This window comes from Taudactylus pleione, unplaced genomic scaffold (genome assembly GCF_031769625.1).
Source record: "Taudactylus pleione unplaced genomic scaffold, aTauple2 ptg000046l, whole genome shotgun sequence".
NCBI classification, from domain to species: Eukaryota; Metazoa; Chordata; class Amphibia; order Anura; family Myobatrachidae; genus Taudactylus; species Taudactylus pleione.
In genome coordinates, this window is record NW_028284448.1 from 12,501,430 (window position 1) to 12,525,632 (window position 24,203).

Here is a 24,203-nt window from a genome sequence, read left to right on the forward strand (position 1 = left end):
TATGTGTGAGCGAGCGAATGAAACATGCGCTCGCAATTTTGTAAAGACGCCCCCTGCCCGCTCGCATCATATGTCATCTCCGCTATTTATTTGATTAATCGAGTACATCGAAAGGCATCTGAACTGCTCACAGTGCTTGTAGTAGGTTTATCCTTCCGCAATCATGCGAGCAGTTCAAGCTAAGAGACAACCAAGTGACATGGTCGATGACGCTGCTTTGTTAATTATGCACACCCTTAAAACGCCCGTTTTGACCATTTGGCACGCCTGCATTCGGATCTCCACTCCCCGTGTTCAAGCACCTTCCCCTGTTACCACCCACAAACGCCTCATCCTGTCACTCAAATTAGCAGGCACTCGCTATTTGGCGAGCGCTCGATTTCCGATTGCACTGACTGGTTGGCGCATGCGCATTATGACCCATACGCATGCGCAGTTGTGCGAACATCGCTCGGAGCGAACGAGTGGCCGCTTACGAGCGGCTCTGAATCAGGCCCTCAGACCATTAATATGATGAATCTCTGCACAACGCAAACTTGGTGGGGCATCCTGCCTCAAAATTATTAAGGTCTTCACAGTGACTTTCATACATTAAGGAAACTATCTGAAAAGGATTTTAGTGGCATCGGTTACCTACAGTTAAGCTTCATTATTACAAGCATAATATGGACTTAAGCTGGGTACACACGGAACGATATGCTCTGAGCAATATCGTTCAGTGTTGTCCCCGATATTGAGCAGACACACGGAACGATATCGTCACCTGCAACAGTCCCCGAACATGCAGGGCCTGACGATATCGTCAGGTTGGGCTGCATGTTCTGGAGACTGCAGACATAGTTAATAAGCCGCGGGAGCGCGCATTGTTAACGATGTCATGCGCATACACGGAACGATATTGAACAATAACGATATCGTACTGTGTACGCACCTTTACTGTTCCTTCAACTTAAATAGAATATACTGAACTACGAGTGCTCATTTCTTTATTATAGAAAGTAAATTATGTCAGCACAGTAAAAATGTTAATAAATATAGAAACACAACAAAATTAGTGAACTAAAAAGGGGGTGATTCAATTGTTTTGTGGGTGCCAATAATTAATGGGCGCTCAGTGTTGCAATTCAAATGTTCTGGACGCCCATTAACGCCTTCATCACACCCTATTAGACCGGGTCTAGCTGGGACTTCCTCTCCTGCGTGTTATTAACATTGGAAGTCACTGCCAGTGCACACGGTCTTCAACTGACTCACTAAAGTAGGTGGATTTTACTGGGGGGGCTGCAAGTCCACCACTGTTTATATCCACAACTGGGTAGCTACTGCAGTTAAATAGAGTAGAAAACCAATGTATGTATTCTATTGTTTATATTTATAACTGTGAAGCCACAGCCTCCTACACTGCCCCAAAAGGGTATTAAAAAAAAGTAGCTATAACAATACACCTTTGCCTCTCTTGGAACCATTCTGACAGTGGCCATTTCCACCTGGGTGTTTAGCTGACTTAGGGCCTGATTCAGACACGCTCGCAAGCGGGTTGATGATCGGCCAGTGCGCACGTGTGAGCCCCGGAGCGAGTGAACTTCACTCGCTCCGGGGCTCGCTACAAAACGGGGCGGCTATCGATGTTGATCGACAGCTCACCCCGTTTTGTAGGCGGGGAGGGGGGGTGGCTGGACAAAAAGGCGTTCCCGAAGGAACGCATGCCGTTTGTGGGCGGCCCTACTGACATAAATTGTGATGTCAGTAGTGAACTTCCTGCTCTATTAGAGCAGGAAGTTCACTCGGGTTTGCGGGAACAGAGACCCAACGGTCTCGTCGCAAGCACGGTCGCCAGGTTGCTCGCAAAAGCAGTGAGTAGTCAGACAAAGCTATGCGAGCGGCCTGGAGGTAGATTTAAAAAAAAAAAAATCCGCCCTGATTCAGAGCGAGCGCTCGCAAATAGCGAGCGCCTCTGAATCACGCCCTTAGGCAACATGGCTCCCCAGGACAGACTATTGATGTACATCTATGAACTGAACTAAGTATATTAAACCTTTTTCTGCTTATTATTCTTATGACATTGTGCTGTGTGTCTACTTTAATCACATCTTATTTTCACTGATATTTCCATGTTATTAACGTCTCATAGAAAATACACTGTTGAATATGTACAAGATGTGTAATTGGACCATTGTTCAGGAGTCCCCATCATAGCGACAGTCCCCTTATAAAAGGAAACATAGGTTCTGGCTTAAACTTTGCAATATATTTGATGCACTAGGGTTCATGACTCTCCAGACAGGCCTTAAGAATGAAAATGTTGCATAGGAACCATGTGATTAAACCACTGCTCACAGATTTAATGCTGCATTACCACCTAATCGCTAAATTGCTTTTTCACTTGCCACTCGCTCTCCCTGCATCGTTTTCTCCCAGGGTGGTTTCTCTAACAGCCGGACAGAAAACCTGGGCTGTGTGAGGTAGAGGAAGCTTAAAATCAAGGCGGATGAAGCTACTGCCACTAATGCCCTTCTCCACAAGTATGTGAGCAGTTAATGCATTTGCCAGCTCAATGCTACAGAAACGGAAACGCATCTGGGAAAGCTGCTTCGTGGATCAGTTTTTGAAGAGTTAAATATGTAGGCGAGTGAAACATATCGATACAGTTGTAATGCGGCCTTAAAATGTATTAGCTAGAAAGGCAGGAAAAAAATTTGTAATATTTACACTATGGGCCAAATTTAGAGACCACACACTAGGGGGCCATGGGATCTATTCATCAAGCAGTGAAAAGTGTGGAGAAGTGAACCAGTGGAGAAGTTGCCCATAGCAACCACTCAGCTTTCAAGTAGCATTTATCAAGTACAGTCTATAAAATAATAGGTAGGAGCTGATTGGTTGCTATGGGCAACTTCTCCACTGGTCCACTTCTTTACACTATTCACTGCTTGATAAATAGACCCCTATGTTTTCAGTCTGCGCATGCGACGGAGTTGCACTACGCATGCGTCCAGATGGTTACCGCCTCAAAACGAATTTGACAGGCAATTTCTGAATGGTAACGGGGTTGGCGAGCCAGAAGTGGGCGTCACGGTCAGCGACTGCCTCGCCTGCTCAGACGGAGATTTTGCGCCTTCATAAAGAAGTTTGATAGAGCGTCTTAAAGCGCACAGCAGGGGATTAGTGCCGCAGCCAGTGAGCATCTCTATACGAATCCCATTGGCTGTAGCATTAGCAGTCACGCTGCAGAAAAAGATGCGGCTGTAATAGCGTGCACTTCTGAATCAGGCCTTATATATGGCTGCGTCACCCTTGCTTTTCTCTGAAGGCCTTTGTAGTGGAGCTACAGTAGCAGCAAAATCGCTGGAGTTTAAAAAATAAAGAGTTATGGTAGACTTATCTTTGTTAACTCTTTCTTCGAGGTCCATAGGGTCCACAGAAATACCATGGGGAAAATGTGGTTGGAGTGCTCCAGGCACCAAACAGTTAAGCTTCCAGCTCACAGGATGCCTCTGGTCCTCCTCCACATATACCCCATCCCTGGCTACAAGCAGTCAGTTTTTGTAAACAAGCCTAAGGCAGGAGAAGGAAAGACAATGGAGCTTATTCAGACCCGCTCGCTAAATGCGTTGGATCGCACGGTGCGTATGCAAATCCAGCGCACGCCCAGCAAGGCAGCAATCGCACGGCAAGGCATTAGCACGCCCACTATGTCTTGGCGTGCGTTCACTTTGTGTATGCAAACGCCCACCAGCCATTCATAAGACGCCCACTTACGCACGTCATCTCCTGGAAGTGCAGGAAACCATTGGTAAATCAGGCACCAGCACTTGAGGATGACTATACCCTTCCACAAGCACTGCAATCACTTCAGTGTGAAATACAACCAAGAGACGTGTACTATGACGTCGCCTCTTAATTATGCACACCTCTGAAACAGCGCTGAGACACTCAGGCACGCCTGCGTTTGCACCTCCACTCCCGTTTCTAGTGGCCTGCCCCTGTTACCACCCACAAAACGGCCTCTCCTGTCACTCATTCAGCTGGGCTGTCAATGCTGGGCGAGCAAACGCTTCCCGATCTTTCGCAGTGGTTTGCGCACGCGCATTACGATGCATACGTCTACGCAGATTGCAAATATTCGCCAGCTACTAGCATTCGCATCCTAGCTAGCGGGTTCGAATCAGGTCCAATGTACACCTGAAACACTCTCACAGAAGATGAGGGAACCCGTGACCATAAGAAACTTTACCCAATGCAGCCAGGTGCCCTGTGGACCTCGAAGAAAAAGAGTTAAAGGTAAGTCTACCATAACTCTTATTTTCTTCTTCAGGGTCCATAGGGGGTCCACCATGGGGTTGTCCTAAAGCAGTTCCCTTAAGGGTGGGGACGCAGAAAAAAGAATCCGCCACCCAAAGGAAGCATCCTGAGAGGTAAAAATGTCAAATGCGTAGAACCTAAGAAAAGTGTGGAGAGAAGACCACGTGGCCACCTTGCACAATTGTTCTGCAGAGGCACCACTTTCAAACGCCCACGAAGGTCCCACAGAACAAGTAGAATGTGCTGTCGCCGTGTTTGGAACAGGGAGATCAGCCTGCGTGTAAGCCTGAGAGATAGTCATGCGTAGTCATCGAGCCAGTGTTTGTTTGTGAAAACCATACAACACAGAGTGTCTGATTTTCTAAAAGAGTATGTACGATCCACATAGATACAGAGAGCCACTTTCAGGAAGGTTTCACCTACAGAAAGGTCTGAAGACTGGAAGGCTGCAACCACAATCTCTTCATTCACATGAAAACGGGATACTACTTTAGGAAGGTAACACGCCCAGGTACGGAAGAACTGCTCTATCCTGGTGAAAAATCAAAGAGAGGGAGCGACAAGAGAGTGATGTCAAATCAGAGACTTTGCGGGCAGAGGAGATAGCGAGGAGAAAGTGTCTTCACTGTCAACCACTTCATATCTACCGAGCCCAGAGGTTCAAATGGGGGACCCTGTAGCCCCCTTTAGAACCAAAGACACATCCCGCTGTGCCACCCTGGGACAAAGGGTGGCTGAACTCGAAGAACACCCTGAAAAAAAAAGGTCTAACATCTGGCAGAGTAGCGATCCTTCGCTGGAACCAAACTGACAGCGCAGAAACCTGTACTCTCAGGATGGCCAGGCGGAGACCGACGTCTAACCCAGCCTGGAGAAAAGCAAGTACCCAGGAAACCCTAAAAACCTTAGGGTCATACTTTCTGTGAGAACACCATTGATCAAAACAGTGCCCAACTCTGTAATAGATGCGGCCACAGGAAGTCTTTCGTGTCCTAAGCATCGTCTGAATCACAGAGCTGGAGAAACCTTTGGCTCCTAAGATGGAAGGCTCAAGAGCCACGCCGTCAAAGACAGATGAGGCAAGTCCGGATGCAATCAGGGACCCTGCGCTAATTGATCCGGCCACAGAGGAAGAGGAAACTGAGTGTCTATGAACAGATTTCGCATGTCGGTGAACCAATGGCGCCTGGGCCAAGCAGGAGCTACCAGTACCACTGTACCACCTTCCTGCATGAATTTTCTGAGGACCCTTGGGAGGAGACAAATCGGAGGAAAGAGGTACGCTAGCTTGACATCCCACCTCACCGACAGCGCGTCCATGAAGGCGGCTGAGGGATCTCTGGTCCTGGACCCGTACCTGGGGACCTTGTGGTTGTGACGTGAGGCCATGAGATCTACGTCTGGTAGGCCCCATTTGTTCACAGAGAGCTTACTCTCCGGCGTGTATGTCCTAACGACTAAGGAAGTCCACTTCCCAGTTGAGGACTCCCATGATGAATACTGCAGAGATAGCCAGAAGAGGACGTCCTGCCCAGATCAGAATGTTTGCCACTTCCATCATGACTTTGCGTGCCTCCTTGATGACTGAGAAAGGCTACTGTGGTTGCGTCGTCGGCCTGGATCTGGACCGACATGGCCTGGAGGAGGTCCTGTGCCAGGAGGAGCGCTTTGTATACTGCAGGATGTTTATGGGCAGGCGACTTTCTTGATTTGTCCATCTTCCCTGAAAGGGAAGACTGGCGTCCGTGGTGAGGAGCACCCAATTTGGAATTCAAAATGGGTGACCCATGCCCAGATGAGACCTTTGAAGTCACCACGAGAGAGAGCTCCGTACCTCCGGAGTGAGAAGGATCCTTTGGGACATCGGCATTAGATGATAATGTCCGTTCAACCGGGAGAGAATCAATTGTTGCAGAGGCCTGGAGTGCACCTGAGCATATTCCACCCTGTCGAAGGTGGATACCATTCACCCCAGGACCTGCATCGCTGATGGAATAGATACCCTTGGCTTGCGGAGCAGTTTGCGAACACACGCAATAATAGGGTCGAAATCTTGTCCCCTGGCAGAAACATTCTGTCTGAGAATCTAGAGGTGCCCTCAGATGTAGCATTCGCTTTACTGGAGAAAGAGAGGACTTCTTTCAATTGAGGATCCAGCTGGCAATGGTCAGCTGGAGATGGTTTTGTAAAACAGCTGGAGACTGTGCCAATATCAGGTCGTCGTCCAAGTATGGCAGTATTCTGACTCCCTGACGCCTGAGGTGAGCTGTCATAACTGCCATTATTTTGGTGAAGACCATGGGGCCGTTGATGGACCAAAAGGCAGTGCCCGGAATTGGTAATGTTGTTACAGGACAGCAAACCGTAGAATTTGTTGGTGGGATGGCGTAATGGGCAGATGCAAATAAGCATCCTGAAAGTCCAGGGAAGCCAGAAAATCCCCAGGTTATATTGCCAGAATGATTGACTGAACAGTCTCTATACGGAACTTGGGTACACGGATTAACTTATTTAGAGTTTTCAGAAAAGGGCGATGAGACTCATTTGATTTCTGAACCAAAAACAAATAAAAATAATATTACTTTCCTTGTTGACCCAGAGGAACCGGGATTTTTTCCCCTGCCCGCCTTGATAGAATCTGATGGGATGTGTCCGGAAGGTGAGGGCATACCCGAGAGACCACTTCTAGGACCCAGGCGTCTGTTGTTTGATGCCAGGAGTCCGCAAAAAAGTCAGCCTCCCACCCTGGGATCCCCCAGGAGGAGGCCCGCCCCAACAGGCGGGGGGTTTGTCGTCCGGCTTGGAAGCTGGACGTCTGACCGGCCAGGACTTCTTAGTTTGCGGCTTGGTGTTCCTGCGAGAACTAGACGGTCTGGAGAAAGGGAAGAGCAAAAGGACAGCCTGAGGGCGAAAGACCGAAAAGAAGATTGCCTAGGCTTTGATGCAGCTGGTGATGGCAGACCTGCAGATCTTGAGACAGCCAGAGTAGACACTGTCTTATCCAATTCTGTTCCAATAAGTATGTATCCATAAAAAGTCAGAGATTCCAGAGCCTTCTTTGGTCCCGCATCTGCTTTCCAGGAACTTAAAAAAAGGGCTCTACGAGCAACAACCGAAGCTGCCAATGCTTTAGAAGCCAAGAGTACAGCATCTATTACAGCTTCTCCCAAATAGGAGCCGCTTCCCGTATATGGGAGATATACGCCAGCTGTTCTCCGGTCGCATTCGATAAAGTATCTTCCAATGCCCCCGTCCATTTTTCAACAGCCTTGGGTACCCAGGCCACAGCCATAGCCGGCCGAGTAACAGCTGCAGACAATGAAAAATAAGAGTTATGGTATAATATACCTTTGTTAACTCTCTTTTTCTTCGAGGTCCATAGGGTCCACAGGAATTACCTTGGGGTATGTGGTTGGAGTGATTCAGGCACCAAACAGTTGAAAGCTTTAGCTCCCAGGATGCACTGGGTTGTCCTCCATATATACCCCGCCCTGGGCTACAGGCACTTAGTTTGTTACCAAGCCCAAAGCAACAGGAGTAAAGAGGAGAATGAAGGACAATTGCACATCAAAACACTCTAAGAAGAGGTAATCATTGAAATACAAAAGAAAAAAAGATTAACCAATAACACCAGGTGCGTTTGGGTGGGTGCCCTGTGGACCTCGAAGAAAAAGAGTTAACAAAAGGTGTGTTATACCATAACTCTTATTTTCTCCTTCGGGTTCCATAGGGTCCACAGGAATTACCTTGGGGATGTCCCAAAGCAGTTCCCTTAAGGACGCTCCTGTTTAGCAGAAAGGAGAATCCAAAGCCCAAAAGGAAACATCCTGAGAGGCAAATGTATCAAAGGCATAAAATTTGAGAAAAGTGTGGATGGAAGACCACGTGGCCGCCTTGCACAATTGTTCAGCAGAGGCACCACGACGAAACGCCCACGATGGTCTCACAGATCGAGTAGAATGTGCGGTCACTGTGTTCGGAACAGAGAGATCAGCTTGTGTGTAAGCTTGAGAAATCGTCATACGAAGCCATCTAGACAGAGTCTGTTTGTTAGCTGGCCAGCCTCGCTTATGACAGCCATGCAACACAACAAAAAAGAATCCGATTTCCTAATTGAGTTGGTCCACGTAGATATTGGTCCACATACATCCAGAGAAGCTTCACCTACCGAGAGGTCTGAAGGCTGGAACCACAATTTCTTCATTTACATGAAAGCGGGATACTACCTTAGCAAGGTAACCCGCCCTGGTACGAAGAACAGCTCTATCCTGATGAAAAATCAAAAACGGAGAACGACAAGAAAGGGCTGCCAAATCAAAGAACCTGCGGGCAGAGGAGATAGCAAGAAGAAAAACCATCTTCGCTGTCAACCACTTATGGTCTACTGATTTCAGGGGTTCAAATGGGGGAGCCTGTAGAGCCCTGAGAACCAAAGACAAATCCCACGGACCTACCGGAGGGACAAAGGGAGGCTGAACCCTCAGAACACCCTGAAAAAAAATGTCCTAACATCAGGCAGCAGTGCGATCCTTTGCTGAAACCAAACAGAGTGCAGATGCCTGAACTATCAGGATGGCCAGACTGAGACCACGGTCTAATCGAGGCTGGAGAAAACAAGCACTCATGAGACTCTAGAACTTTCCGGATCATATTTTCTCTGTAATAGATGCGGGCAGAGGAAGGCTTCCGGGCCCTAAGCATCGTCTGTATTACAGAAGTAGTAAAACCCTTGGCTCTCAAGATGGAAGATTCAAGAGCCACGCCATCAAAGACAGACAGGGAAGGTCCGGATGCAGGCAGGGACCATGTGTTAACATGCCTGGCATTCGAGGAAGAGGCCATGGAGTTACTATGGAGAGACTCTGAAGGTCGGTAAACCAATGGCGTCTGGACCAAGCAGGGGCTTATCAGTATTGCTGTTCCGCCCTCCTGCTTGAATTTCCTGATGACCCTTGGGAGGAAAGCGATCGAATGAAAAAGATACGCTAGCTTGAAGTCCCACTTCACTGCTAGAGTGTCCACAAAATCGGCTGACGGATCCCTGGTTCTGGACCCAAACATGGGGACCTTGTGGTTGTGGCCCAAGGCAAAGAGGTCTGCCTCTGTTAGATCCTAGTGGACAAATGGGGACTGAAAGACATCTGGATGAAGAGCCAATTCCCTGGCATGTATATCCTGCCGACTTAGGAAGTCCCAGTTGAGGACTCCTGGTATGAATACTGCCGAGATTGCTGGAAGATGACATTCTGCCTAGACCAGAAAGCTTGTTTGTCACTTCCGCCATGGCTGCCAGACTTCGTGTGCCTCCCTGATGGTTGAGGTAGGCTACTGTGGTCGCATTGTCGGACTGTATCTGGACAGGCCTGCCCTTCAGTATATCCTGTGCCTGAACAAGTGCTCTGAATACTACACGAAGTTCCAGGATGTTTATGGATAGGTGACCCTCCTTGGTCATCCATATTCCCTGAAAGGTGTAATAATCAGTCACTGCGCCCCATCCGCGGAGGCTGGCATCGGTAGTGAGAAGCACCAAATCTGGAATCCAGAAGGGGCGACTTCTGTTCAGATGAAACGTCTGCAACCACCATGAGAGGGAAAGCCGAACCTCTGGGGAAAGATGGATCGTCTGTGATTTTATTAACTGGTACTTCCCATTCCACCGGGAGAGGATCAGCTGTTGCAGTGGTCTGGAGTAGAACTGAGCATATTCCACCATGTCGAAGGTGGACACCATGGACCCCAGAACCTGCATCGCTGAATGGATAGACACCGTCTGATTGCGGAGAAATCTGCGAACCCGCAATTGAAGGGCCACAATCTTTTCTCCTGGCAGAAATATCCTTTGTGCCAGAGAATCCAGGAGTGTACCAAAATGCACCATCTGCTGTACTGTAAAAAGCGATGACTTTTTCTAAATTATGATCCAGCCGTGTGTGTAGGCAGGCAATCGTCAGTCTGAGATGATGCTGCAATACCTCTGGAGACTGTGCCAATATCAGAAGGCCGTCCAAGTATGGCAGTATTCTGACTCCCTGATGCCTGAGGTAGGCCGTCATTACTGCCATTATCTTGGTAAAGACCAGCGGGGCTGTTGACAAACCAAAAGGCAGTGCCTGAAATTGGAAATGTTGCTGCAGAACCGCAAAACGCAGAAACCTGTGGTGAGAAGGTGTAATTGGCACATTCAAATACGCATCCTGAATGTCCAAGGACACCATAAAATCCCCCGGTTCCATTGCTTAGAACAATTGACCGAAGAGTTTCCATACAAAACATGGGCAGCTTCATTGTAATCTGTTGAGACCTTTTAAATTCAGAATAGGCCGGTTGGACCCATTGGGCTTCTGGATCAAAAATACATTGGAATAATAACCCTTTCTTTGTTGATCCAACGTGACCGGGATTATTACCCCTAAATCCAGCAGGGAACGATTGGCCTGCAGGAGGGCTAAGGCCTTTGCAGACTCCAAGGGAGGAGTTGTGCAAATAAACCTTTGTGGGGGACTTTTCCTTGTGGGAGAAGGCTTCAAGTCTTCTATCTATGGAATGCTTAAGGGAGGATGCAGATGGTATGGGCAATGTGGTGCTCTTAACCAGATGTGCCACATGAGCATCCACAGTCGGCGGAACTTCCCACCTAGCGCATTCATCAGGTGGGAGGAGGTATAAAGATGTAACCTTCTTTGTAACATGGAATAGTCTATCCGGAGAACTGCCGCCATAAGTTCAGAGAGTTGCTCAGATTTAGGGAACTCAGATTTTTATGCCCAGGTGATCTAGTGGTGAAGCCGTCGCCCCTGGTTGCTCACAATAGCGGCCCCCGGCACGTCTCCACTGCTGGAGGTACGGACTGCCATATGGTTCTCCTCCAGCGGGGAGCCACCTTACCTGCATGCCCGATGTCTCCGGCTGCATTCTCGGGCCCAGCATCTATCAACTTTGCTGGTGCCTGCCAAAATCACCAGTTCCCTCACTGGTGTTGCGGCGCAGGCGGGGGTAGATGGAGCAACAGCATGGGCATCCATCTGGAAGCCTAGTGCTGCTTAATCAAAAAAAATGAAAAACAAAGCTTAGGACTACCTAAACAGTACAAGGTGCACTGATCCTGTGCACCAAACAAAAAAACAGTGCCTGTAGCCAGGGTTTATATGGAGAAGGTGCATCCTGGGGGCTAAAGCTTTTAACTGTTTGGTGCCTGGATCACTCCAAACCACATACCCCAAGGTAATTCCTGTGGACCCTATGGAACCCGAAGAAGAATCACTGATTTAAGACATGTTTCAAGTTTTCTAACTGTAGGATTTTTAAGGGAAGATGCGGACAGTATAGTAGGCAACGTAGCGCTCCTGACTAAATGTGTCACATGAGTATCAACACTAGGAGGGACTTCTCACTTAGTACATTTAGTAGGTGGGAAAGGATACAAAGATGCTAATCTCTTTGTAACTTGGAACCGTTTAACCGGAGTACTCCGTGCTCCTCCCATAAGTTCAGTGAGCTGCTCAGGCTTAGGAAACTCAGCTTTTACCACCCTCTGGTGTTTAAACACTGGAGCCTAAAAGCACACATCCACTAGCAGACCAAAAAACTACTGAACAATTACGACATTGTAATCGTGCAGTCTTTTTACAGTCTGTGCTATGCCTACACTGAACGTTCAGTCACTCAGTGTAGGCACATCAATCATCCCCTACCATGCTCAACCTGACGTTATCGTCAGGTTGTACAGCATGTTCGGACAATGACTGATGTCAGAAACGACCAGCGGGAGCGCGCATCGCTGGTCGTTTCCGACATAGAAGTGCACGATTACTGAGCGATTGCACGATTACGATGTTGTAATCGTGCAATCGCTCAGTATTATCGGCATGTGGATGTGCCTTTAGGTCTAGGAGCTGGCTCATCATCCTCTATATTTAGGAGAGTTTACCGCCCTCACCGAAACAAGGACATCCACTGTAGAAGGATGGTCCTCCTCTCCTAAGATGGACCCTGGAGAAGAACCCGGCACATCATCTGACTCCTCTGATGAAGAGTCTGAATCTACATGCTGGGCAGACTGACAAAATGATATAATCCGCTTAGGCACTTTAATGGCTACCGGTCTGTTTGCCTGCAACATTTGTTGAAACACAGTAGCTGACTGAGCCATACTTTGACTTTAGTGGGCATACACATCCATCCAGGAAGGATGTATAGGGGAGGGTGGGGGGGGGGGGTGGCAGACATAGCAGGCTGGAACTGCTGTGGGTATCCCATTATGGGAGCCAGCATGGGACCTGCCCAAATGGGACAAGGAGGACACCCAAGATGGCTCCTGTACGGGAGCTGGTAGACTGGACTGGTGAGGTGGTTCTTTATAACAAATAGCACACGCACCATCCTGTATAAAATCCTGAGGGGACAAGCCCACCAAACAGTTTTCACATGAAACCAGTACCGGGGCCTCAGCTTTCTGTTTACCCTTACCATTAGACATAATAAATAAATGTAAATGTGACTGCCTTCACAAAGATCAATGTGAAGTACAATAGAGGAAAAAAAAAAAAAACCTGTAAGGGGTGAGGAGAAATAGCAGTGATAGATATAACTGACAGTAAAGAAAATAAAGACAGTATATCCATACAGTAGAGCTAGCAAAAGTCACATACAATACATATACAATATACTTGCAATGTGCCCTGAATCAACTACTCAATACACAAGGCTTAGTAGGATTTGAGTGCTGTATAACCTGACCTATGGGGAGAGGTATACAGGAAGACTAGACTCAAAACCTCCTGAGACCAGCGGCTTCAGCAGAGCACTGATAGTGGTCGCTGAGCATCTCATATACAGAGGGTAGGAGGAACAACCCAGATGCGGGAAAACCTCAGCTGGATCGGCGTCTGGGCTTGGGGGAGGGGCTGCCGGGGAGAGCCTACCTCCCATATGCTGCATTAACCCCCGGGCCACAGCCGACCGCGCCAGACTCACTTGCCTCGGTGGTCTAGTGGGGGAACAGACACACCGGTCGCCCAACTACAGCAACCTCCGACAGGTCTTCAACTGCTAGGGGTACGGACTGTGACGTGGTTCCCCACGAAGCGGGGAATCACCTTACTTGCGTCCCCATGCTTCCGGCTGCAGTCCCAGGTACCAGCATCGCCGCTAGTCCAGCTCAGCTGGTGCCCGCCGAAATCACCAGTCTGTTTACTGGTGTTGCGGCGCCAGTGGGGGTAGGTGGAGCAGCAGCACAGGAGTCCTTTAGGATGCCTAGTGCTGCTTGCTCTGAAGCAAAAATAAATAAAATAAAACATGAAATAAAAAGCTTAGGACTGCCTGAGCAGTCCCCCTGTTATAAAGGTTTGTCTGAATCCTGCAGCACAAAATGAAAAACTGAATGCCTGTGGCCAGGGTATATGTGGAAGAGGACCCGTGGCATCCTGGGAGCTGAAAGCGTAACTGTTTGGTGCCTGGATCACTTCAACCACATTTTCCCCATGGTATCCCTGTGGACCCTGAAGAAAGAATGAAATTGACTAAATGTTTTAAAATTATAGGTTAAAAAAAAGCTGATAAACGCAGTGATTTGAGCCTTTAGATCACTTCCTATGATATGCTCTCAGTGCTTTGTAATGTTTTTAACTCCGCAACATTCTAAAACTGGGGGATTTCATGGTCAGTGCTACAGTCAGCATTTTTGTAGCCTAACAAAAATTTTCATTTCTAGGGAACCGTATTTAGCTAGAAAACAGCTATGGTTAAAGACCTATGTGAAAACTACCAGTGACATAAGCCTAGTTGGCAAACAGGGTCGATTTTAACGCATCTTACTGGCCAAAATGTAGTAATTTGAGTAAATGTTTGTCGATGTTAGCACCAAATTTTGCTTGCTATATGGAGATCAACAAAGCTTTACAAAGCTGTTGTACAAGGACAAAAGTTTTTATACTCTATCCAGAAAAAAATATTCTTTCAGAGAATGAATCCGTATTCTACTGCATGCTTAACAGGAAGTGTGGTTTCCTACACACGAGGCATTCCCTCAGAGAGAGCAGAGTACAACCATTACATCACACAGACTGGAGAAGCAAATCCATGCCTCTTCTCTGGGAAAGCACAAACAAACCAACAACATGTAACTTACATATACAGTATATTCTTACACTGTAATATTATTTATGCATTGCCACATTAGAGGCAAGAAAAAATAAATGAATCTATAAATTATACAAAAAAACTGGGGAAAAAGTACTTACACTCCAGACACCACTGTGATCTTGAATACATGTTGAGTGTTGGCAGATGGATTGCTTAAGGCCACGTTAAGTGCCCGATCGATGCTGAATGCTACCTGGCGGAGGTAGCGATCTGGATTCTGCTGACCCAACCCATCATACGGCACATATAAATAGGGAAAGATGCCATGAAGATGCAAGCACGTCTTCTGACCTAAAAAAAAAAAAAACATATATACAATGTTCCCCCCATTAATATTAAGCAGGAATTGAATTGTGTGAAATGTACAATTTATTATAAAACTGACAATTATTGTAAACATTAAAGAAATCTACCTGAAAATAACACTATAAATTCTACATTTTTGTTATAATTTTGATCCAATAAAATAAATGTATATTACAGCATTATCGGATATGTGCCTTTAATCAAGCATATAATCAGGCAAGATCTGTTGCAAAAAATCATAATAAATGCTGCAGTGCTAATTATTTATATTAATCTGATCTGTTAATTTACAAACACGATTACTATTGGTTAAGTAGGTCATCATCTTGCAACCATATACATTCCATACCAATCCTCGTTGCTATGTGAGCAAGCCACAGACACCAACCTTACTGCAGGCCCATTAATGTGGCCAGTATTAGTACAAGGCCGTGATGCTTTGTAAGACATGGTTAGATGTAAAAAATATGATGTTGACCTACAGTGAGATAGAACATTTAAATCTTACTACCGGTACTTTGTGAATACAGACATCATTGCTGACTGAACAGTGTTGTCAGCTCACATTGCTCTATAAAACAGTTTCTGCTTATTACCTGTTTAACCAAGATGGCATGCCGCCGGTCTGAATCCCGACACTGAAAGTGTGACACAGGACTTAAGATAGGTATCGGTATTTCGATGCCTATCGTAATCCGGAATCCAGAAGGACGGCAGCCCGAACGAGGTAAGCACGGGGCGCCCTTAGCGTTAGCCGCGCAGGAAAGGGGGGGGGGGGGGAATGTTAGGTTTAGACAGCATATCGGGGTTAGGTTTTTTGGGGGGCAGGGGATAGGGTTAAGCACCCCTGGGGGGGAGGGTTAGGCACTAAGGGGGAGGGTTAGGTTTAGGCACGAAGGGGGGGGGTTAGGTTCAGGCACTAGCAGGGAAGTTTATGGTACGGGGTGGGGAGGATTAGGTTACAAGATGGGAGAGAAGGGTAAGTATACTTACCAAACCCCTGTCGGGATACCAACCATCGGGATGACGCTGTCAGTATTTTGACAGGAGGCATCCCTATAGCCAGCATTACATACCGATTCCCCCCCAGGTCCTGCCAGACAAACTGTAATAGCAAGATTAACTACATACAAATACTAATTACCAATGTAGCTTGGAGTTCTTCTCAGCTGCTTTACTGATGATTATTGAAGTGAAAATAAGTAAATAATTTTATAAACTGCATGTATGCAAGTTTACATATAAATTAGAGACCCTTTCATAATTCATCAATTAGAAAGCTGCAGTTGTAATGTAAACAGACCTACCTTTCATATACTGTAAACCTAGATGGTTCAGGGAAAGGATGTGTGACAACTGTTCCCCACTAGGCAAACCGCCCTGCCTACCTCTAACTCCCAGCCAAGACATACATTAGCACTACAATTTACCTTGCACGGGTGTTGGTCACTCCTTTGTCAGCTCCCAGGGAAGAGGCACCATCATGTTCAATCCAAGATGGCTGATGTGAAACGGCTTTGTTCGGATACAGCAGTTTTACATTGCCCATTTTGGATGAAAAAAAGAGGCTGCTTTTTCCCTGGGACCCGACTGAGATGCAAGAAGGATGCGCTGTAGATAGGGGTTTAAGGATGCCTAAAAGGTGCACGTGTGCACACCCTGAGCACATGCCTTTGCATGTAACTGCACAGGTTAGGCCATATAGCTCATTTCTGCTGTTACAGTTATATTTGTTCATTTGTCAATATCATGACATTTTTTAAATATATCCATTTTAGACTTAAATAAAAGTGTACGAAACGCTGGAAATGTCTTGCTGCCATCTTTTGTTCAGAACCTAAATGTTGTAGAAAATATCTATTTATAAATTATAAACAAAAAATAGGATTTTGGTACTTACCGATAAATCTTTTTGTCCGATTCCACAGGGGACACTGGAGTCTCAGTACAATGGGTATAGGAGTGGGTTAACCGGGAGCTGGCACCTTAAAAAATAAAAAACTAATAGTAGCTAGCTCCTCCCCCTCTATACCAAACCCCCCCCCCAGGTGAGTCTAAAAATAACTGTGCCCGAAGGGAGTTGGAAGTAAGGAAAAGGAGACAGAAAAGCTACGATAATCACATACATGTAATAAGACAACATTCACAGAAAAAAGCAACGGGCCAATCAGACGACCTAAATGCAGATAAACTGGTGAACCTGTAAAAACAGTAACAATGCAGGAAGAACAGCGCAGTGTGGGCGTCCAGTGTCCCCTGTGGAATCGGAGAAAGGGATTTATCGGTAAGTACCAAAATCCTATTTTCTCCTTCATCCACTAGGGGACACTGGAGTCTCAGTACAATGGGGACGTCCCAGAGCTTAAATCCCGGGTGGAAGAGCGCTGAGAACCCTGCAACACTGCACGGCCAAACTCTGAAGCGGAGGCCGCAAATGTATCAAAATGATAGAACTTAAGCAAAGTATGCTTCCCTGACCAAGTAGCTGCTCTACAAAGCTGGTTTAAGGAAATCCCCCGAGTAGCCGCCCATGAAGGACCTACCGAGCGCGTTGAATGCGCCGTAGTGAGACCAGGTGGTTGTTTGGAAGCCACCACGTAAGCCTGTCTGATAGCTAGGCGAATCCATCTTGAAATGGTCTGTTTGGAAGCCGGCCAACCTGGACGGGCCAAATCAAGCCGAATAAATAAAGCATCGGATTTACGGAGGGATGCAGTCCTGTCCACATAAATCCTAAGAGCTCTGACGACATCCAATAATCTTGAATTTGGAGAATCATCCTTGAATACCGGAACCACTATCGGCTGGTTTATATAAAAACCCGTCACCACCTTGGGAAGAAAAGATTTCTGAGTGCGCAGCTCTGCCCTATCTTCATGGAAAATGATGTAGGGAGGGCGACAGGATAAAGCACTTCCTTCTGACACTCGCCTTGCTGAAGCGAGTGCCAACAGCAGAACCACCTTCCAGGTTAAGTACTTAATTTCCACCCTGTGCAATGACTCAAAGGCCTCAGACTGAAGGAAAGCGAAGACTAAGTCCAAATCCCAAGGTGCAGTGGGTGGTACAAAAGGAGGCCGAATTCTGACGACTCCTTGGAGAAAGGTTTGAACATCCGGAAATTAGGCCAATTTTCTTTGAAAGAAAATTGACAACGCGGATATCTGTACCTTCAAGGAACAAAGACGAAGGCCCGCTGTTAGACCAGCCTGGAGAAAAAGGAGGAGACCTAATACGTAAAGACTGACGGAGGATAATTACGTCTCTCGCACCAAACAACATATGTCTTCCATATGCGATAGTAATGCTGAGAGGTGAATTCTTTCCTGGCCCGAATTATAGGGGGACATCACACTAGACGGAATCCCCTTTCTTCTGAGGACGGCCCTTTCAGTAGCCAAGTCGTCAAATGAAGCCGCCTTAAGTCTTGATAAACAAACGGCCCCTGCAAAAGAAGATCCTCTTGAAGGGGTAGGGGCCACGGCTCGGCTATTAGCAGATTCTGTATTTGCGAGTACCACGCTCGCCTGAGCCAATCTGGTGCTACCAGCAGTACCTTGAGCCTTTCCAGCTTGATTCTTTGAAGTAAGCGTGGAATGAGTGGAAAAGGAGGGAAGATGTATATGTAATGGAATCGCCATGGAGCTGTCAGTCCGTCCACCGCCGCAGCCCGAGGATCTCTTGTCCTGGAGTAATAGACTGGCAACTGGTGGTTTAATCTTGATGCCATGAGATCGGCTTGTGGACAGCCCCATCTCAGAGTCAGTTGATGGAATACCTGATGATTGAGTGACCATTCCCCCGTATGAATGTCCTGCCGACTGAGGTAGTCGGCCTCCCAGTTCTCGACCACTGGTATTAATATTGCAGAATCGCTATTGCGAATTCCTCTACCCAAAGCAAAATCCTGCTTACCTCCCTCATTGCGGCTCTGCTTTTTGTGCCACCTTGCCTGATTATATATGCCACCGCCGTGGCATTGTCCGACTGAACTCACATCGCCTGACCCCTCAATATGGGATGCGCCATCTGGAGGGCATAAAACACTGCTCTCAATTCCAGAACATTGATGGACATTCTGGCTTCTTGTTGAGTCCAGTGCCCCTGAAAATGCTTCCCCAGGGTCACTGCTCCCCACCCTCTCAGGCTCGCGTCCATGGTGAGACATATCCAATCCCACATTGCAAACCTTCTTCCCACCAACAGGTGGGAGGGATTCACCCACCAAATCAGGGATGTTCGTGTTTGAGGCGCCAAAAGGACCCTCTGATGGAGAAACAGATGGGATCCTGACCACTGGGAAAGTAGATCCAACTGAAAAGTACGGGTGTGAAATCTATCATATTGTATCGCCTCGAAAGCTGACACCATCTTCCCGAGAAGATGGATACAGAGATGTACAGACACTCGGCGATATTGTAAAACCAAGCGCACCAGGTGCTGAATGGAGGAAACCTTGTCCTTGGGCAAGAATACTTTTTGTTCCCTTGTGTCTAGTATCATTCCCAGGAATAGCAGGCATTGTGTTGGGATCAGGGAGGATTTCTTGAAATTTAGGATCCAACCATGTTGCAAGAGAATACTCTGCGTTAGGTGAATGTCCCTTAACAGGCGATCCCTGACGAGGCTTTTAACAAGAGATCGTCTAAGTATGGAACAATTACAATACCCTGACGATGCAGAAGGGCCATCATTTCTGCCATAATCTTTGTGAACACCTTGGTGCTGACGAAAGACCGAAAGGCAGGGCCTGAAATTGAAAATGTGAGTCTAGTACAGCACAACGAAGAAAAGCCTGATGTGGAGGCCAGATGGGGATATGGAGATAAGCATCCTTTATGTCGAGGGACACTAAAAACTCGTTTCTCTCGAGACCCGCTATCACGGATTGGAGAGATTCCATTTTTAATTTTAAGACTCGAAGATGAGGGTTTAACTCCTTGAGATTGAGAATGGGCCTCATGGAGCCGTCCGGCTTGGGCACCACGAACAAACTGGAATAAAACCCCTGTCCTTTCTGGTGGGTCGGAACATTCACTATTACCTGAGACAATAACAGTCTTTGTATTGCCTCCTGGATTACTAATCGTTTTTCTGCAACTAGGGGTAACTGGTCTTGAAAAAACGAGAAGGGGGCTGACTCCTGAAATCCAGCTTTAGGCCATGAACAATGACGTCCAGAACCCAGGCGTCTTGACAAGACTGGATCTAAATGTCCCTGAAACGTAGGAGACGAGCCCCGACCCTGGAATCCCCCAAATGAGAAGGGAAAAAACGTCATGCGGCAGATTTTGCAGCTGCTTTATCCTGCTGTGAGCTGGAGGCAGCTGAAGCCGATGCTCTACCCCGGCCTCTGGTACCCCTGGAGAAAGCCCGGGGCTCCCCTGGAACGCCCTCTAAATCTCCCCGGGGCACGAAAGGACGGACCTGCTGAGGGTCTTCTAGTAGGAGGAGGTGTAGCAGATGGTAGGTAAGTGGATTTCCCACTGTAGCTTGTGAGATCCACTTATCTAATTCCGAGCCGAAAAGAACCTCCCCAGTAAAAGGGAGGGCCTCTACCGCTCTCTTAGACTCTGCGTCTGCCTGCCATTGACGCAACCACAGAGCCCTTCTAGCTGATACAGCTAATGCTGAAGATCTTGCGGATAGACGGCAAATGTCCTTAGATGCTTCCCCCAGGAATGCAGCTGATTCTGCAATCTGTTCAGCTAACTGAATTAGGTCGTCAGGCTGTGTTCCGGACCTAATCCCCTCCGCCAATTGTATAGCCCAGGCCTCAATGGCCTTGTTCACCCAGCAGCTGACTAGAGCTGGACGCATCAAAACCCCTGCTACAGTGTATAAAGATTTTAATGTATGTTCCAGCTTTCTGTCCGAGGTCTCCTTTAAAGAAACCATGCCAGGCACCGGAAGCACAGTCTTCTTAGAAAGACGGGCTACTGATGGGTCTACAGCTGGAGGAGTTTCACATAATCTCCTACTGTCCTGCGGAAAGGGATAATAAGATAAAAAATTTCAAATGTCCAAGAAATATCTATCTGGGTGTTTCCATGCGGTTGAAAGAATATCATCCAGCTCTTCCGATGCTGGAAAAGTAACAGACTGTTTTAACCTCTTACCAAAAATAGACAGTTTTGCAGTTACCTCTACATCTTCCACATGTAACACCTGGCGTACCGCAAAAATTAAAAGTATCTACGCCCTGTGATGCAGGTTCCGATTCCTCAGGAATGTGAATCTCCTCCTCTTGCACTTCCCCCTCCTCCGGGTCCTGAAGCTCCTCTTCCTCTGATTCATCCCAATGTAAGGGGTTATGAATCAATCTCTTACTAAGGGCCTGAGAAGATGCAGGGGGTGCCTGGGACATTGCTCAAGTAAGTCCCTCTACAGATCTGGCTAGAGATCGAGCCCAATCTGGTTCAGCTGCTGTCTGCTTAAGCCTCTCCCTGTCCTTGCGAGCTGCTTCCAACTCGGATGACAAGGTTGATATCACTGATGCTAAATGATCAGACCACGTAGGCTGAATCTCATGAACAGTGTCCTGAGGCTGAGACATGCATTTATCACACAGTAAGGAAGCATTAGGCTGTCCCTGTGTGAATTTATCCCCACAAGTCTTGCTGGAGAAAGATTTTTGGGCTGCCTTAGACCCCTTGGTAGACATTCTGCAGTGTACTGTTCATCCACACACACACACACAGAGAAAAAAAAAAGACAGTAGTAATTACAATCACACCTAGGACTTGACTAAAAGGGGCACAGAGGGAGATAAGCAATGAGCCCTACAGCGCTAATTGAATAGTGCTGTATACAATAAATAGCAAGTGCTGATACACGGAGTACTAGCCTGACTCCAAGACACAGCCTGCTTTTTCCACGTTAGTAGTGCTTCTAAAATGGCCCCCCAGCGTTCTTTAGAAGTGCTGAGGCTGATGGGAGGCAGGAGAAGAAACACTTAGGCTCCGCCCCCCCTGCTATGGCGCCATCAGCACGAGCGGAACGCACTGTGGAATGCCGGCCTATTATAATGTCCTGGCTCCTCTGCTAACCAGGGAGCCAGGGAACACTGACCTTAGCCCTGCCTATGCTGCTGGCGGCGGGCATGTGCTGTGGAAGCCTGCACCGAGCACTGCAAGCAGCGCGTCTCTGGGCTCCCCAGAGATTGAGGTCTCTGTAGCAGGACACCTCAGCGCAAACCGCGTGCAGCAGCAGTGAGGTCTCCCCGGCAGCTCCATCGGTGCAGACAGGCAAGGGCAGTGTACTGTAGTCTGTCCTCCTGCTGATTGGAAATCTTTTTCAATGTTAAATAAAGCCCTAAGGAGGCTCACGTCCAGCTCCCAGGGCACACTTTTTTAGACTGACCTGGGGGTTATAGAGAGGGAGGAGCAAGCTACTATTAGTTTTTTTTTTTAAGGTGCCAGCTCCCGGTTAACCCACTCCTATACCCATTGTACTGAGACTCCAGTGTACCCTAGTGAATGAAGGAGAAATAGGCATATTTTTCATGATGTTTATAACTAATCAGTAATATTCTGACAATACTACTGATTAGCTGACCTACTCAATAGACTGTACATTAGGGGGTTGATGCAGAGTTAAACGCAAGTCAGCTGTAATGACAGCCGCATCCATGCACGTCCCAATCCATAACGCTAGGTTTCATAGCCATCATGCACTAGCACAAGAGATCCTTCTGAAAACGGGCGTATCTTTGTGTAATTACACCTTTGCATAGCCCACTTTCATCAATGCCCTCACTGAATTTTGCTATGTTGCATACAGATCAGAATTACCCGAAGACGCATGTAGAATACAGAGAGTGAAAACAGGCAAGATACAACCACAAAACTGACTTGGCCAACTGACTTTTCATGTTTTATACATAAAATTTGGCAATTTTATGTAATTACATGTATGCAAGTACATAAAATGGTTTCGTCTGTTCAGCCAATAAAGCATGAATCCTCCCTTTTACATTGTATGACTAATGGTGAGTATACACTGGGCAATTACTGGCACAATCAGGCGATAATTGCACGCTGTGGGGCAGATGTACTAAGTTCTGAAAAGTGATAAATTGGAGAGTAATAAACTACCAACCAATCAACTCATGTCATTTTTCAAACACAGCCTGTAACAAGACAGTTAGGAGCTGAGTGGCTGGTAGTTTGTCACTCTCCAATTTTTCACTTTCCAGAGCTTCGTACATCTCCCCCTGTATGTCTACAACTGAGCGCCAATTGTCGGTCTGTCTGGCTTGAAAAATCTTCCAACATGTCTCAAAGATCCAATAGATTGTGCTTTGGTATTGGCAGCATTCTAAAGTCCATGGGCTCTGCTTACAAAGTGACCAACCGTTTACATACACGTCACCTCCGTAAGCGTTTGTAAGTAAATTCATGTTAAAGTGTAATGCTAATATAACCCAGTATTTCCGGGGGACCAAATGAGGTGGAATCCCCCCAATACTGGGGCCAGTACTCGGGTTTACAGCCAAGAGCTGGTGGAATTATCACAGGAAGGCCCACACCAAAGGGCCCCTCCTGCCATAATTCAGCACTGGGCTGTATTCCCTAGACATGGCCAAAATATTGATCGCTACCAATGAACAAAAGTAAACACCTGGACATCCGAGTCAGCAGTCAGCCCATGCAGTCAAGGAGCAGGATTGGAAACATGTGAGATAAGTTAAGTGTTCTGTGAGCATAATTCTTGGGGTTATTATTTGAGGTGAAAATTTTTATTGGTGCTATTATTAAGTAATAGCTCCAATAATAATGACCACATCAAAGAATAGCACCAATAACACCCACACTATTACTGGGGTTATTATTTGATGTGGGCACTATTATTGGGCCTATTTGATGTGGGCATTATTATTGGTGGTATAGTATAATGTGGGCATGAATGTTTCATCGTGACTGTAGAATAGTTCATATTCAAACACCAACTGTTATCCCAACTGCTGCCAAACATCACTGGCAGTTGGTATAGCTCCCCTACTTGAATAGTGAGGGAAGGGAATGTGATAAGCCGCGTACACACTTGCCGATATTTTGAAAGATTGAACGATAACGTTATCGTTAAATCGTTCACAATATCAGCCAGTGTGTATGCGAAAAACGACCAGCGATGCTTGCTCCCGCTGGTCGTTTGAGATTTCCCCTGTACAAGTAGCCCAATCTGGGGATATCGTGAGCGATGCCATGCTGCTGAATGCAGCATGGCCCCTTTCTCTTCCCCGCCGTTGTCCGTCGCTGGTCGGTATCAACAAGTGTGTGTACACTTGCCAATGCAGACACCCTCGCCGGGCCCGCCGATGACTATATCGCCGCATACACATGAGAGGAAAATGTGCTACAACAACAGCGAGTGGGGAATGTGTTAATAAAGAGGTGAGGGATGAAAATGTGTTACTACACAGAAGAGGAAGGGGAATGTGTTACTACAGG

The 24,203-nt window shown here is 47.0% G+C and overlaps 1 protein-coding gene across 1 annotated transcript in view; it reads right to left on the reverse strand.

The window, feature by feature from the left end:
• REV3L (REV3 like, DNA directed polymerase zeta catalytic subunit) overlaps nt 1-24,203 on the reverse strand; it is a 220,933-nt gene that overhangs the window by 128,529 nt on the left and 68,201 nt on the right. The window contains exon 2 of the mRNA XM_088460488.1: nt 14,544-14,736. Within this exon, the coding sequence (XP_088316614.1) occupies nt 14,544-14,736 (193 nt within the window). The remainder of the gene's footprint in view (nt 1-14,543; nt 14,737-24,203) is intronic.